Source organism: Papaver somniferum, unplaced genomic scaffold (assembly GCF_003573695.1).
Source record: "Papaver somniferum cultivar HN1 unplaced genomic scaffold, ASM357369v1 unplaced-scaffold_10, whole genome shotgun sequence".
Classification (NCBI taxonomy): domain Eukaryota; kingdom Viridiplantae; phylum Streptophyta; class Magnoliopsida; order Ranunculales; family Papaveraceae; genus Papaver; species Papaver somniferum.
Window position 1 is genome coordinate 1228089 of NW_020618825.1, and position 17783 is coordinate 1245871.

A 17783-nucleotide genomic window follows, 5' to 3' on the forward strand; every position below is an offset into this window, starting at 1 on the left:
AATTCTATTAATTTTTGGTAATTATATTGTTATCGTTTTGTGACTGTAATGGAGGATTTTCAGTGAGCACTAATTGCAAAATTGATTTTCACTAAAACCGTATTAATTTCTTTTGAGTTATAAAAGAACAGTTTCTGGAGAAGATGAGAGAGAATTGTTTTTCATCTATTTCGAGTTCTGAGAAAGTGTAGAAAGAGTTGTTGTTGGTTCGATTTCTCACAGTGCAGAGAAATCGAACAAGAAAGTTACCAGCTGTTTTATCACATAGGGTTTTCGACAAGAATCGACTGCTAGCACACAATCAAGAGGCAGAGTCGCGAAACACCTTAAAGATAGCGACCTAGTCCGCGACTCAGCTGTTTGAGATCCGCTTTGATTTTGTAAATTGTTTCCAACATTATTGCTGTGAAGGAAAAGGGGACGCTTCTCAAATCTCAGACAATTACACAGTCTTATCCTTACTGTTGGATTACAAAGAGACTTACTGAGCTCCTTATTTTGTCTGCGGGAAAAAGTTTCCAATCGGCTGGAAAATGCAAAAGAATGGGCTGTAACCAGAAGTAGATTCCATGCGGTACTCATGCTCCTATCTCAATTAGTCACGACAGAGAGGAAAGAGTAGTCATTAACTTCTTTGTGAAGCTAGAAAACTCTCAGGTGTTAAGATGACTCATCTGCATCATCATCAGATTTATCATATAACAATTCCATCCAGTCGAGTTGAGGATGTATTTGATTGCTGGTATGAGAGTAATTCCTTCCTTAAACATACAGTTACTACCATTTGAGAATTATGATTTCTTTGAGAATAACTTCCTGGGCATTTTGTTGCTGGAGGGCTGGATTCAAAACCGTGAATGGTTCTATAATTTGTACTATTATGGTTCTTTCTACAGCATTATTTGTAAGTCAGCATGTAAAAATCTCATTTGTAATGGTCTTATCTTGGCTGCAGATGGAAAGGAACCTCCACCTACAGATATCATCAATGATTACTGAGCAGATGCACTGAAGTTGTGCTTGATTAATTCTCCAGTTGTGTGCTGAAACCTTACGGTCCAAAGAGGAACAGGTTTACAGAGTTGTAAAGATGTATTTCTTGCTTGGTATAACGCATATAGCCTCCATGTTCAGATTTACAAAAGAATTGCGCTTGAGGGCCTTGCTTTATTAGTTCCTATTTATCAACTCACATTTCAGAAGTCATCAAATGTTTAGAATCAGTGTATTAACTAATTCAACTGGAAGTCTTGATCATTTTATTCGACAAGAAATGGAGCCATATAGGTTATACACGGTGGTGACTTATCTCTTGAAGTTCATCAACAATCATACGAATATCTATGTATGCTTCAACTGTGGGAGGCTAAAATGCCGTACAGGAGAAGAAGACTGCGGTATGGCTCTGTCAACACTATACCATGTGCTGCTAATGACATGTAAGGTAATGTGCTCTTTCACCGTATTATTCACGGAAGTTTCAAACCAGAATATGCACAAGGTTTCCAGAGGATTAGAAGAGAGCATTCACTATTGTAGCTTTTCTCTAGAAGTTGGAAAGAGACAGAAACACATTGAGAGTAGTGTTACAACTTACAAGAATGATGACAGTCATTGATCCTGGTCATAAGGTACAAGAGCACCACAACAAACTATCGAAATCTCCTCTTAGACAGATGGTGGTTGTTCCTCCTGATCAAAACTTTCTTGAAGATATTGCCAGAAAGCTGAGAGAGTATATGCTTGAGGAGCTACTAAGTATACCGTTTGTTGTTCCATTCAACAACCCATTAGGATATGCTTCTTTGCATTTAGAACCTGATTTCAGTGTTTTAGGTAAACGACTAGGAAAGTCCATGAGAATCATTAAAGACAGGGTTCAGGCATTTACTCAAACATCTTAAGCTTTGAGAGTGTTGGTGACCTTACTAAGCTCACTGATATTAGGGTTATCAACTCACATTCCAGAAGTCATCAAATGTTTAGAATCAGTGTATTAACTAATTCAATTGAAAGTCTTGATCATTTTATTCGACAAGAAATGGAGGCATATAGGTTATACACGGTGCTATAGAGAAAGTGGGTCAGAAGCTAATGGATGCCACCGAGACGGTGATGTCTTGGGGATCTTGGATTTGTACCCAGATAAATAAGTATGCTGAGTTGAGTCGAGTCCTGCACAGTTCTGCAATACTATATGAAACCTTAAAAATCTTATCTTGCACATCATTCAGAGAATATGTTACAGTCGTTAGATGAAATAAATAAAATTGAAATCAATAGTCAATTGGTGATACCCCTTAAACCTAAATCTTATATCCGTTATAAATAACAAAACTGTGCCTCCCTCCTTCCTCATCTGTGTAGAGTGAAAGCAAAACTTAACCCTAAATACTAATAACAAGAACAGTTCTATTATCGCCGAAGGCAACAACAAAATCATGGCAGAAGCAAGTGGTGGTGGTTCAATAGCAGCATCATCACCAAAACAAGAAGCATTATGACTTCTCTTCTCAAGATCTAAATCTTAGATGCCTTAGAAAGACACGACGAGGCGATCTACTAGTTTTATGTGTTAGGGATTTTCTTGGTTTTTCTTCTTGATAAGAGGATGCATTTTGAAACGATAAAGGCCTCCCAAACCTGAGGACTTTTGAGTCTTAACACCTACGAGACAGCTCTGGATCGACAACTTTACATAGTTTATATGTTAAACTTTAATTTTATGGATTATGTGAAAATTACCAAGAAATAAATAAAAATATTGATGAAGATTGGATGTAATTTTTTTTCTTGTTTTCTTTTTTACATTCATGAAGTGTATGGTGTAATCTGGATGTATGTGCATACCTTAATCCACAACTTATTCCAATATATTTGATGCGGAAAACAAATAGATACCCAGCCATATAATTCAATGAAGCACCACCTAGTGGTGAGAAATTAAAACTTGGCAACAGATTTGCCTTAGGCATACAAATTAAAATGCTAAAAACAGTACATTTTTTATTTATGTTTTTCATTCTATTTAAGGTACAAGAGCACCACAACAAACTATCGAAATCTCCTATTGATCTTGGTCATGGTCATAACGTACAAGAGCACCACAACAAACTATTGAAATCTTCTCTTAGACAGATGGTGGTTGTTCGTCCTGATCATAACGTTCTTGAGGATTGATATTGCTGGAAAGATGAGAAAGTATGTGCCTAGATAAGTCGTCGTTTGACGCAGTAGTTATTATGAACAGAATTCGGAAATTACGAAATAAAGCTGGTCTAGAACCCATGGATATGGGGGAGGTGTACTATGAATTATTAGATGATGATAAACCATTGCGTAATAATGCCAACTCGTAGGAGTTCTATATCAGTGGTGCACTAGGTTCTCCTTTGCTTCCTTGAGATATTACCCTGCTGCATATGGTTATAATTGGTGAAGAAAGTTTTCTATGATACTTCTGAGTTTGCATATGTTATTCAATTGGCGAAGAACCGGTGTTCAAATCAGATGCCATTGCTACTCAATGCTCTGGAAATGCATTCAGCGAGCTACATTGGCATGAATATGCAGTATATGCTGATAGGCTAAATGAATTTCTAATGTGCGAAACTGTGAATAGATAATCTGAATTGAAGTGCTAGCTCCTTTACGAATCATTGCATATGCTTGGGTGTTTTGATGGTGGAAAGAGTTTCTAATTTGTAGATTTGTTCGCCAAAATTTATTGCAGAGGGATTCTTTTATGCATAGCTAGACTTAAATGTAACACACTTCTCTAGATCGTTTCATACGGGAATGCTCAAATACACAGCCTCTAACCTTGATACTTGTTGGTCTACATGGATATTTCCATATACCTATCTCAACGCACACTATCTCATGACTGTAGTTGCACTAATAAAGCCTTTTAAGTGAGCAAGTAATCCTTGTTTGTCATACAGTTCCATTATATCATGAGATATTTCGTAAACGAAAATGATTTATGGCACCCATATATGATGCACCCAGTGCACCAGGTGTCATCCATGTTGCCTGCCAACTCATCGTTCCTTCCTTTACCTGTTCTTTTCTCCTTCTTATTTGCTGATCTCAATAAAAAACCTAATCGAAGATCCAATAAATCCGAATTTTTCATTGTGGCCTGAAACCAATATATGATCAGACTTGATTGATCAATTCTTTTAAATAGTATTCAATGAAATGCAATGGAAGATTCCTGTAGTTTTCTATTTTGGGGTTATATGAAAGACGAATGTAGGTGTAGTTTCATTTATTTATATTTTGGCTAGGTTATATCATGTATTAATTAGTCAATCATATTGATGAAGGAATCATAATTTTGCATTTTAAAAACACAAAACTAAACGACATCAATATGAACCTGTCTTGATGAAGAAATCAACACCTTGCAAAATCGCTAGATATTCCTTTTGTTTTTGAGAAAAATTGTCCATTCCATTAGATTTTATGACGATTGATTGGATGGTAGAAATAAGAAAAGGAGTTACTGATTTAATCATGATACATTTAAGTTTCTAATGCACTTTACTAGGTGATATGATAGGATTGATAATGAGATTTTGAGAATTTGGAGATTAAAAAGCGATTAGTTTACCTCGTACCAATTAGATAATTACTCCCAAGATGAAAACCAAAAGACAATCTCGAAAAGAATATTTGTTCTCTGTCGATGACATCTAATGTTGGGTGCACTGGGTGCACGATATATGGATCCCATATATCACGACCGGTTTGTAAAACGGTCGCGTGTTTTTGGTGATATTAGGATGGGGAAATTAGGCTCAGGCCCAACCCATGGATAACCCATAATATGAGGCCCTTAATTAAAAAAAGTTTAAATCTAGGCCCCGAGTTTTTAAAAAACCTTGATACCCTTATGCATATTGTCAAGCCCATAATTAAATAAAATTTAAATGTAGGCCCAAAATTATTAAATCTAAGCCCGAAATTATTAAAATACAGTGTGAAGGTGTAAACAGAAGTTACACATGCATATGGCATGTGTAACCAGAAGTTACACATCCTTATGATATGTGTAATGCAAAGTTACACTTGTATATATATGCAAATAAATAGACATCAAAAAAAAAAACACAAAAAAAAAAGTTATTACTTTAATATTCATTTACAATAATTTCTTAGCATGTGTAACTAGAAGTTACACACGCATCTGTTTAGTGTAATTGAGAGTTACATATGTGTCTATCTAGTGTAACTGAGAGTTACACATGCATCTGACTTGTGTATTCAGCGTCAACTCCAGTTCCAGCGAGACCATTACCACGTTTAAGCAATTAGCTTTTATGAAGTTATCTAAAACCTGAAATATAACAACAAGCAATCAGTATTTATACGATTAAAATGAACAGTACATAAAACAATGTATATTTCAGTTTCACAAGCATCTGATTAGTGTAGCTAGCGGTTACACATGCATCTGAATTGTGTAACTGAGAGTTACACATGCATATAACATGTGTAACTAGGAGATACACATTCATCTGGCTAGTGTAGCTAGCAGTTACACATGCATATGACTAGTGTAACTAGGAGTTACACATACATATTGATATGTGTACCCAAAATCAGTATGTGTAAGTAAAAGTTACACATCTAATTAACATGTGTAACTTGCAGATACACATGCATCTGAATTATGTAACTAGGAGTTACACATGCATCTGACTTGTGTATTCAGCGTCAACTCCAGTTCCAGCGAGACCATTACCACGTTTAAGCAATTAGCTTTTATGAAGTTATCTAAAACCTGAAATATAACAACAAGCAATCAGTATTTATACGATTAAAATGAACAGTACATAAAACAATGTATATTTCAGTTTCACAAGCATCTGACTAGTGTAGCTAGCGGTTACACATGCATCTGAATTGTGTAACTGAGAGTTACACATGCATATAACATGTGTAACTAGGAGATACACATTCACCTGGCTAGTGTAGCTAGCAGTTACACATGCATATGACTAGTGTAACTAGGAGTTACACATACATATTGATATGTGTACCCAAAATCAGTATGTGTAAGTAAAAGTTACATATGCATATCCCATCAAATTAGCATGTGTAACTATAAGTTACATATGCATATCCCATCAAATTAGCATGTGTAACTATAAGTTACACATCTAATTTGCATGTGTAACTAGTAGATACACATTTATGTGGCTTGTGTACCTAGAAGTTACATATTTAATTAGCATGTGTAACTACTAGTTACACATCCATAGTCTGCCAATGCTAGTTAAACGTGCAAATTGTCATGCATATGGCTTGTGTGATGTGCAGTTAAACAGATGTATGAGTTAAGTGAAACCATTCCAGACCTATATCCATATACTACCTTTCAAGAAAAAGAAGTAGCTAGTCGTAAGTAATCAAGAAGCTAGAACACTTCTCAGGTACGTATAAATACAACTTCCGTATAAATACAACAATGTATATTCCGTTTCACAAAACATCTGACTAGTGTAGCTAGCAGTTACACATGCATATAACATGTGTAATTAGGAGTTACACATTCATATTAGTATCTGTACCCAAAATCAGTATGTGTAAGTAAAAGTTACACATCTAATTAGCATGTGTAGCTCGAAATCCCACATCTAATTAGCATGTGTAACTAGAAATTACACATCTATTTAGCTTGGGTAACTAGAAGTTACACATCCACTTAGTTTGTGTACCTAGAAGGTAAGCAACAATTATCCTATCTATGTAGCTTGTGTAACTAGAAGTTACACATCCACTTAGTTTCTTATGATATCCCTTTTCATAATAACCTTCAATATATAGAACATAAACTTTATATCCCAGGATGTGTAACTGCTAGTTACACATCCTGCTAGTTACTGTTAGATCATCTCCAAACTGAATGATGGCCCTTTACTGAGAACAAGCTGGCCATAAAGAAACTTCCAACCAATGTTATCTAGTAATTCCAATATTCATGATATACCTTTAGCTTGTGTAACTAGAATTTATGCATCCACTTAGTTTGTGTACCTAGAAGGTAAGCAACAATTATCTTATCTATATAGCTTGTGTAATTAGAAGTTACGCATCCACTTAGTTTCTTATGATATCCCTTTTCATAAGAACCTTCAATATATAGAACATAAACTTTATATCCCAGGATGTGTAACTGCTAGTTACACATCCTGCTAGTTACTGCTAGATCATCATCCAAACTGAATGATGGCCCTTTACTAAGAACAAGATGGCCATAAAACAACTTACAACCAATGTTATCTAGTCATTCCAATATTCATGATATACCTTTTCATAAGAACCTGCAAATATAGAACATAAACTTTATATCCTAGGATGTGTAACTAGCAGTTACACATCCTGCTAGTTACAGGTTTCAGATAACTAGCAGTTAGACATCCATATGCCAACATATATGGATACCTAGAAATGTGAAAATCACAATCAAATTTTATGAGTCATGTTTACCTGAAGCTCACTCGACAACACCATCCTCATCTGCTTAACCACTTTTGTGGTATCAATATCAACTCCACCACTCCCTGCAATCCATACATACACGTAAAAAATGTATAGAGTCATTAAGAACCTTATTTTTCTGAAACTTCATTTGGTCAAACAAAAAATTCACAACAATTCACAAAAAACAAAAAACAACAGAAAAATACAAATTCCATGCTAAAAATACAACATGATACATATGTTCCACATACTGTATAACAAAAAACAGCATGTCTACATCATCAATTTGAAGTTGTTCTTCTGCAACAACATTGTTTCTTCATCCTCTTCTCAGTATCAAACAAAAACTCACACGAAATTCACAAAAAACAAAAACAACAAAAAGATATATATACAAATTCCATGCTAAATATACAACATGATATACATGTGTAACCTTATGTTACACATACTGTATAAAAAAACAGCATGTCTACATCATCAATTTGAAGTTGTTCTTCTGAAACAACATTGTTTCTTCATCCTCTTCTCAGTATCAAATAAAAAACTCACAACAAATTCACAAAAAACAACAGAAAAATACAAATTTCATGCTAAAAATACAACAAGATACATATGTGTAACCTCAAGTTACACATACTGTAACAAAAAACAGCATGTCTACATCAATTTGAAGTTGTCCTTCTGAAACAAAATTGTTTCTTCATCCTCCTCTCAGTATCAACAAAATATAAACAACAAATTCACAAAAAATTCTCGGATCGGACATGCAAGAACAACAAATAATCGAAAAAAAAATGAAAAAAGTTTTGAAATCAAGCCAAATAAAATTCGTACCTAGATTTGTTGTTTTCCTTCTTCTGAAACAATATTATTTCTCTTCTTGTTCTCAGTATCAACCAAATCAAAAAATATAAAAACAAAATAAGAAAGATCCAAATCATAAAAATCGAAATCAATGGAATTCAAGACTAGATCGAAAACACACTATGTTGATTTCTCTATTCCAACCTGTTTTCTTCCTCTTCTCAGACTCAGCAAAATCCAAGCAAAAAAAACGATAATCAGTAGAAAATCGAAATTAAAAAATAGATCAGAAAAAACTAGTGAATCAAACCTATTTTATACAAACAGAAAATAAAAATTGATACAAACGTATTTGTTGTTCTTCAATGCAGCGTCTTCCTCTCGTCAGATCTGAAAACAACTGAATCAATTCAACGATTTTCTGGGAAATATGTGTTGTTCTTCCTCTCGTCTTCAATACAGCGAATCAAAAATCAACGCACTTGTTTGTTGTTCTTCAATGCAACGATTTTGTGAAGAAACAATTCGAATTCGGAAGATTTAATATCATGAAGAGAAAATCTAGTGAAAGGAAGATGCAGATACAATTTTGCCGAGAGATCTTTTGCCGAGAGAGAGAAAGTGAAACAGGAAATGAATCTGGAAATGAAACTCATAGCCTATTTTATTAGGTATATATAGTCAAGGGTATTTTTGGTATTACTAATTTCTTCCAAACCCTAAACTTTATTACCAAGCCCTGAAATCTAAAGTTCTGGGCCTAGAAATATCAAAAAGTTTAATTATGAAGTTTATAGTAATGAATCCATTTGGTGGGGCTTGAAAATATAGAACCCATTTAGTTGGGTGATTCTAGTATTTTTCACTATTAGGATCTGGGTAGTAAAACACGCCATTGATGCAGTAGGGTCGTTTGACCATCTTTGACCGTCTAATATGTTTGCTAATATACCCTTACGAGATAGGTTAACGACCTACTATCCTAAACTAGTTAACTACTTAACTAAACCAAGTTTTACGGCTAAATTTTATGATTTTGGTGGGTGCTAATTCGAGAAGAATTGGTTTTTTGCGGTCGATTCCTGGTGGTTGAAAGATGATACCCGAAACGTTCAAACTTGTTTACCGAATCTCATTGATTAACAAATTATTACCAGTTCTCTTATTAATTCTCTTAGCAATATAACTAAGTTTGCTTTTCTACTTGAACAAAAGTAACCCAGTTTGAATTACAAGAAACTATAACTCATAAAAATGCTAGTATTACAGCCTAATTTATCATTCATAAGCAGAAAAAGGTTCCCAAATTTCATGGAAGATCCTACATCGTTGTATCTAGTCATAGGGTGGAGGATGACGAAGTTCGTTGTATCTAGTCATCGTTGTATCTAGTTCTGATACAAAGATCAGACGGGTTCTGATTTTTTTACTTCCAGTGATGATGGGGGCTAAACTAATGGAGGAGATTGTGAATGGTGGCTTGTGTATGAACTGAATTTGCAAGAATTAGATAGTGACAGAAGAAGACTTCTTAATGAACGACAGATTTTTCTCATCAGGTGTTCGTAATATTGCCTGAACCGCAAAAAAAAAAATGGAAGAAAGAAACTTTCTGCGGGATGGAAGGAGATGGTTTGGGCATCTCCAACGAAGACCGCCTGATGCCTCAGTACGAGTAGGCCGCATCAGGCATGTTGAAGGAAGGATGCAACGCCAAGGACAACCGAAGCTCACTTGGGACGAATGCGTGAAGAACGATCTGAGAAACCGAAATCTCTCACCAAAACAGACGTTGGATAGACAGATTTGGAGGGCGACAATACGCGTGGAAGAGGTGGGTTTCAGGTACGTAGACTAATAACCCTCCTCCTTTATTTCCTATTTTTATTTTCTTTACAATTCATTCAGAGAACACGTAAATGCAACCGGGACTAAATGCAAGTAGGGGGGAATCCCCTTGTAGCGTTGCAGTAAGCGGAATGGTGAAGGGAAAACACCCTGTAGCTTCTGCAACCGGGACTGAGTATAAATATACCCGCACTAATGGTCGACAATTCGTAATCCCATTACCACGATGACTACCCACATTTAGTCTAAAAACATTAACAACAGCGGCGCGGGTAGCGTCAAGTTTTTCTGCTTGTCGTTGTGCAAGTTGTGCGAGGCTCGGACAGGCCGGCGTAAAACCCATGTTCAACTCTTAGGAGATTTTTCTCTAGTCGACCCGGTATTTGCTATTGGAAATGATTTTGGATTTTTGATTTCGGAACGAGATGGAAAAGGACTAGAGGGTTAAATATTTTGACAACATGTAACTGTCAAGGCTAGTCAGCTGATGGTCAGGATTTTAAGCAAAAAGGAAAAAGTCAACTAATGATTTTTTAACGGTCTTCAGTCAGTCTTAGACCCAAATGCATCAGCGGCATGTTCTATGACCCAGACCCTAATATATCAAAAAACATGCGACCCTTTTACAAAAGTATTTCTGCTTGTCGTTGTGCAAGTTGTGCGAGGCTCGGACAGGCCGGCGTAAAACCCATGTTCAACTCTTAGGAGATTTTTCTCTAGTCGACCCGGTACTTGCTATTGGAAATGATTTTGGATTTCGGAACGGGATGGAAAAGGACTAGAGGGTTAAATATTTTGACAACATGTAACTGTCAAGGCTAGTCAGCTGATGGTCAGGATTTTAAGCAAAAAGGAAAAAGTCAACTAATGATTTGTTAACGGTCTTCGGTCAGTCTTAGACCCAAATGCATCAGCGGCATGTTCTATGACCCAGACCCTAATATATCAAAAAACATGCGACTCTTTTACAAAATATCTCTTATATCATACAAGGTCAATAAGTTGTGCAATTGTAACCACCCTCCCTCTCCGTTGACATGCCGCATTGATTTGATGAGTACAGGAGTGATGTTTTATTGAGATTTTCAATATCAATAGTTGAAACTGTCCCGGCTATTACTGCAGAGGTACATAAAGAAGAAATATATTCTAAAGGGAAACCGCAACCCCACCTTGAGCAAGCTAGAACCCTAATTAAACAGACTACAAAATATATGTAGCACAAACCTCATAATTTACTTTGAGAACGCACCATTTCCAAATCATAAGTGGAAAAAGATCATCAAGTGTCCCTTGAGAAACTTAATCAACAGCTTGAATGATTGCTTTCCCAATAGTAGGAGCCAAATACCACCCAAACATATTGTTTAGAGGTCCCCCAAGATTACACGCTTCATTTCAGCTTAATCTTGCAAACGTAGCGTCTTTTAACTCCACGTGGTTCAATTTCAAACACAAAATCACAACCGTGAAAAAACACATAGTGAAAAATACTATAACCCCCTGCTATATGGGTTCAAACATATAGAAGCCCCACCAAATGGATCATCCACTGTCAAGTCCATACTTTCATGAAATGATACTACTAGGCCCAGAATATCAATATTTCTTCAGATCTGGCCCATAATTAATTATTACGAATTTTAATAATGATAAAACTACCCTTTACTATTTATACAGGAGGAATCCCAGAAGATATTTTCATTTCTCTTTTCTTTTTCTCTCTCTTCTGCATTATTTTTCTCTCTCCGCTCATGCGATTTTAGATCTGTGAAGAAGAAGACGAGACGATTTTGCAGGTAATCATCAGTTAATCACCAATACGAATCAATCTTTGAATGGATTTCATTTGAATATAGGTTTTTGTTGGTTTCAAGATGCATCAGATTAGGTTTTCTTTTGTTCGATTGGGTTTTTTGAAGATTTTGAATCAAATCTAAGTTTCAGTTGATTCGAAGCAGCAGAAATCATTTCGGATTAGGTTTTTGATTAGGTTAATCATTCTTACTGTTATTAGTTCAATGTTTGATTAGATTTTTGATTTTTATTTTAATTGATTCTGTTAAGATCTGAGAAGAAGAAGAACCTGATTTTTTTTTGAATCAATCGAATTTCTTCAATGTCGTTTTAACCCTAATTACTTACTTTTTGTGCAAATTCAACAATTGAATCAAGAAGATCTTCAACAGCAGCAGAAATGAAATCGCCGTATGGGAAAAGATCTGAAAATCAATAAGATTTCTCTCGTTTTTAATTGAATCAACAAGTTTTAAATCTATGTATGCGTTTAGAATATTGTTGTTTTTGTTGTTGATGGTGATTACTTGTCGTCATCGTAACTGTAGAGGGTACTAATGTTCATCAATAGTGTTGGTGGTGGATATGCAGGTTCTGGTGGAAGATGAGGAGGTTGTAGTGGTAGAGGTGGTGGTATTTGAGAAGTTTTGGAGGAGGATCTAAAGTCAGTGGTAAGTAAGATGATTCCTTCTTTCTAATTTTAGATAACTTGCTTTATTTTCAACATTTTTATGAATAGATGTACTTTGTGTACAAATTTATAGCAATATGACATGTTATGTGTTGTTTCATTAATGTGTATGAATATCTTGATACTTAGAAATTATTGTGCAAGTGTATGAGTCTTAGAATTTTGATGCACAACATGTGTAACTTGCGTCTACACATCCAAATTGCATGTGTAACTTTCGTATACACATGTGTAATTAGGAGTTACACATGTTAATTGAATGTTTAAGTTATAGTTACATATGTGTTTTCATTGACTGCTGGATACACATGTCATATATGGATGTGTAATTCTCAATTACACTAGTCAGGTGCATGTATAACTCATAATTACGCATGCTAAGTTAAGTTATCAACTGCCTTTCTTTGATCTTTTATACTATGACTGTTGTGGCTAAACAAACAAAATCAATTGCATACACTTTCCTACCCCTATTGTTGAGACATTACTTCCAAAACACCTAAGGTCTTATCTTCGTGTAACCGCTAGTTAATGGTGGTGTTTTGATACAAAATCAATTGCATACACTTTTCTACCCCTATTGTTGAGACATTACTTTCCTACCCTAGACTCCAAATATCAACATTTTCGTTAATGTTGGGAAACAACATTCATATGAGGTTTGTGCTGCTCAACATTCAGTCAGTACCTAAATCTTCATCAGCAAAAGGTGTTCATTCTGCTATTAATCGCCTCTTGGGAAGGAAGAAACCTGTTAATCATGTCTTTGGTGGTGAAAAGCGTAAGAATCTCACTACTGATTTTTTGTGATATTTTGTAGATTTGTTTGGTAGTTTGGTGGTTGATCTAGGTTTTTTGAGGTTGAATTTTGAGCTTGAAGTTCTAGATTTGGTTTGATTTTGTTTGGATTTGAAATAATTTCTGATCTGGTTTTAGTGGACTTAGTTGCATGTTATTGGAGGTGGATAATGATTCGTTTTACTGTTAATTTCATGATCGATGCACTTGATTGGGGTTTGTATGTAAAGTTGATGTCAATTCCTAGATGTTTAGTTTGTTTTGCTTGTCTGTGATCTTATCGAGGTTTGAGTGGATGTGATTTCTGTGTTTTTGTATACTTAGATTAGGATGTATGAATCAATTAAATATTAAACATGTGAAAATTGAAGCTATATTGATCGGTATCTCACTTTGTAGCTGAACTGATTGATTTCGTGGATCTGATTAGATTTACGAAGGTGGAATTTGGGTATTACCAAGCTTGTTATAGTTGTTTATAATAACTTGCAATATATAACATAAACTTTATATCCCAGGATGTGTAACTAGCAGTTACACATCCTGGTAGTTACTGCTAGATCCTCATCCAAACTGAATGATGGTCCTTTACTGAGAACAAGCTGGCCATAAAGCAACTGCCGAACAATGTTATCTAGTCATTCTAATATGCATGATATACCTTTTCATAAGAACTTGAAAATACATAACATAAACTTTATATCCCAGAATGTGTAACTGCTAGTTACACATCCTGCTAGTTACAGGTTTCGGATAACTAGCAGTTAGACATCCATATGCCAACATATATAGATACCTAGAAATGTGGCAATCACAATCAAATTTTATGGAGTCATGTTTACCTGAAGCTCACTAGACAACACCATCCTCATCTGCTTAACCACTTTTTTGGTATCATTATCAACACCACCACTCCCTGCAATCCACACATACACGTAAACAATGTATATAGTTATTAAGAGCCTTATTTTTCTGAAAATTCATTTGGTCAATGTTGTCCTAGTAATTGAAAACAGAAACACTAAAGATATACTTTGCTTCATGTCTTAGCAATTGAAAATCAGAAACTTGCATTCATGGACAAGCATTATAAGATTATATTGAATTAAACTATCTTTTGCGAAGGTACAGAAGTATAGATTGACTTAAGGTAATGAGAATCACAGAACATGTAGCTTATTTGTTTGAGCAAGATTGTTACTGAAATTTGAAACCGTCGAGTTTGTTGAAGGTAAACTTCAAGATATGCATCTGTGTATTCCTTTTCAATCATCGTAAGAGAATAGAATTACCGCAATAGCTAACAAAACATAACATGCTTGTGTATCTACTAGTTACACATGCAAATTAGATGTGTGACTTATAGTTACACATGTTAATTTGATGGTATATGCATATGTAACCTAATATGAAACTTCTATCTAACTGTGACATTTTTAATTTTACCTTTTTTTGTAGAGTCTGTAACTCTGTAAGGGTGAACTATTAAGTTTTGTATACTTGCTCTAGTTTATTCAGTTATGAGATAGATTTGACTATTCTGTGTCCATTGGTTTTTGATTTTTGGATGTCATGTTTTGTTCATTTGTATGAGAAGTGTTCTAGCTGCTATGGTACTGATATCATTTGCTTGTCATGTAGTTACTAAGAAGGCTGACCCCAAGGTGCTGGCTAACAAAGCTTCCAAGGCTGTCAAAGCTGGAGCATCAACCATTAAGAAGAAGGCTAAGAATATCTGCACATCAGTCATATTTCACAGGCCAAAGACATTGCAGAAGGCAAGGAATCCCAAGTACCAATATATTAGTGCACTACCAAGGAACAAGCTGGACCATTACCAGATCCTGAAATACCCACTCACCACCGAGTCCGCAATGAAGAAGATTGAAGACAACAAGAAGAAGAAAATAAGGATGCTTTCAAGAAGATGTAAAACATCCAGACAGATAAAGTGAACACCGTTATCAAGTAAGCCTTCTTGATTACTTACGACTAGCTACTTCTTTTTCTTGAAAGGTAGTATATGGATATAGGTCTGGAATGGTTTCACTTAACTCATACATCTGTTTAACTGCACATCACACAAGCCATATGCATGACAATTTGCACGTTTAACTAGCATTGGCAGACTATGGATGTGTAACTAGTAGTTACACATGCTAATTAAATATGTAACTTCTAGGTACACAAGCCAAATAAATGTGTATCTACTAGTTACACATGCAAATTAGATGTGTAACTTATAGTTACACATGCTAATTTGATGGGATATGCATATGTATCTTATAGTTACACATGCTAATTTGATGGGATATGTTATAGTGGTTATATTTATGAAATTGAGAAAAGAACATCAAGTCCTAGTAGTAGGGAGTAGTAGTGGATGCAGATTAGACTAATTAGATGCAGGTTATACTTATAGTTACACATAATAATTAGATGTGTAATTTCTAGTTACACATGATGATTGTATGTGTAACTTATGCTAATATGCATGTGTAACTATTGTTTACATGTGTAACTACTGATTACACATGCATTTTGTTTTCCTGGGTTCATATCTATACCCTGCTGAATCAGTTGTGTGATCATTTTTTGCGATATTAATGTGCTAGCACAAGGTTCCCAGGTGTTTGTATTATTCTGCCAGTATAATTACTGTCTGAAGCTTTACTTTCTGTTGCTTAAAATGTCCTTCGTCATCGATAATATGAAAATGGCTTAGGTACATCTAGACTAGCACTGTAAAACGTCTTTCTGTTAATACAGTGCTAACAACGTCTTTCTGCTGAAGCAGTGATATCTTAATTAAGAGCTTCTCATTCACTTGCAAGGTTAACTGTATTATTTTATGACTGGTAATTGCTTGATAGTCACCTCTCGTTTTTGCTAGTGTTATTCATTTAGAGATGGATTTGCTGATTTTATGTTGACATATCTAAGTCAGATGCATGTGTAACTCCTAGTTACATAATTCAGATGCATGTGTATCTGCAAGTTACACATGTTAATTAGATGTGTAACTTTTACTTACACATACTGATTTTGGGTACACATATCAATATGTATGTGTAACTCCTAGTTACACTAGTCATATGCATGTGTAACTGCTAGCTACACTAGCCAGATGAATGTGTATCTCCTAGTTACACATGTTATATGCATGTGTAACTCTCAGTTACACAATTCAGATGCATGTGTAACCGCTAGCTACACTAATCAGATGCTTGTGAAACTGAAATATACATTGTTTTATGTACTGTTCATTTTAATCGTATAAATACTGATTGCTTGTTGTTATATTTCAGGTTTTAGATAACTTCATAAAAGCTAATTGCTTAAACGTGGTAATGGTCTCGCTGGAACTGGAGTTGACGCTGAATACACAAGTCAGATGCATGTGTAACTCTCAGTTACACTAGATAGACACATATGTAACTCTCAATTACACTAAACAGATGCGTGTGTAACTTCTAGTTACACATGCTAAGAAATTATTGTAAATGAATATTAAAGTAATAACTTTTTTTTTGTGTTTTTTTTTGATGTCTATTTATTTGCATATATATACAAGTGTAACTTTGCATTACACATATCATAAAGATGTGTAACTTCTGGTTACACATGCCATATGCATGTGTAACTTCTGTTTACACCTTCGCACTGTATTTTAATAATTTCGGGCCTAGATTTAATAATTTTGGGCCTAGATTTAAATTTTATTTAATTATGGGCTTGACAATATGCATAAGGGTATCAAGGTCTTTTAAAAACTCGGGGCCTAGATTTAAACTTTTTTTAATTAAGGGCCTCATATTATGGGTTATCCATGGGTTGGGCCTGAGCCTAATTTCCCCGAACACATATGCCCGTCCTGTCAATATAACGGGTCACCCGTTAGATTAAGAAATCAACGGAAGTAAATAATCCCTAATTAAACTGGACCTATCCCTTATAAACCCTAATAGTTTTCCAACAAGTCATAAATCCATGCACCTTATATACACCTACCTCCACGGTGTATCATTAACATATCACAGCCGTCTACATAACAGATGTAGATCAGCGTATAGGGTCAGGAAAAAAAAAACTACAGCCGTTAGATCACAATATTAAGTGAACCCTAAATTAATCGGGCAACCAACCCTTATAAATAGTAAAGAGAGTAAACTTGAATCCAAACTGTGCCACCTCCATCAGTGTAAAGAACAAGAGAGAAAGCAAACCCGAATCCTTAATCAACGTAACACTTAACTCATCTATCTATCTTTGATTATCAACAAAGGAAAAATCATGGCACAAGAGAAGAAATTGATGGTAGTTCAATAGCAGCACCAACACCAACAAA

General features: G+C 35.1%; 1 protein-coding gene and 1 pseudogene across 2 annotated transcripts; both read left to right on the top strand.

The window, feature by feature from the left end:
- The first annotated feature begins 399 nt into the window (after window positions 1–399).
- Window positions 400–2074, top strand: LOC113326855 (annotated as a pseudogene).
- A 10230-nt stretch (window positions 2075–12304) lies between these two features.
- LOC113326089 (60S ribosomal protein L23A-like) lies at window positions 12305–16857 on the top strand. 2 transcript variants are annotated; one of them, XM_026573889.1, is made up of 3 exons: window positions 13291–13418; window positions 15077–15403; window positions 16744–16857. In XM_026573889.1, exons 1-2 carry the CDS (start codon window positions 13292–13294, stop codon window positions 15388–15390), a joined length of 441 nt encoding a protein of 146 aa, XP_026429674.1. In that variant the 5' UTR covers window position 13291; the 3' UTR covers window positions 15391–15403; window positions 16744–16857. The 2 variants fall into 2 exon arrangements, 1 of the variants encoding a protein (XP_026429674.1); XR_003348284.1 differs by lacking the exons at window positions 13291–13418; window positions 16744–16857 and adding an exon at window positions 12305–12617 and having other exon boundaries at window positions 15077–15396.
- The last annotated feature ends 926 nt before the right edge of the window (window positions 16858–17783 follow it).

Coding starts and splice junctions, on each gene's coding strand:
- LOC113326089 (XM_026573889.1), top strand. CDS start 13,292: ATGAGGTTTGTGCTGCTCAACATTCAGTCAGTACCTAAATCTTCATCA. Junction 13,419..15,076: donor TGTCTTTGGTGGTGAAAAGC/GTAAGAATCTCA, acceptor CTTGTCATGTAG/TTACTAAGAAGGCTGACCCC.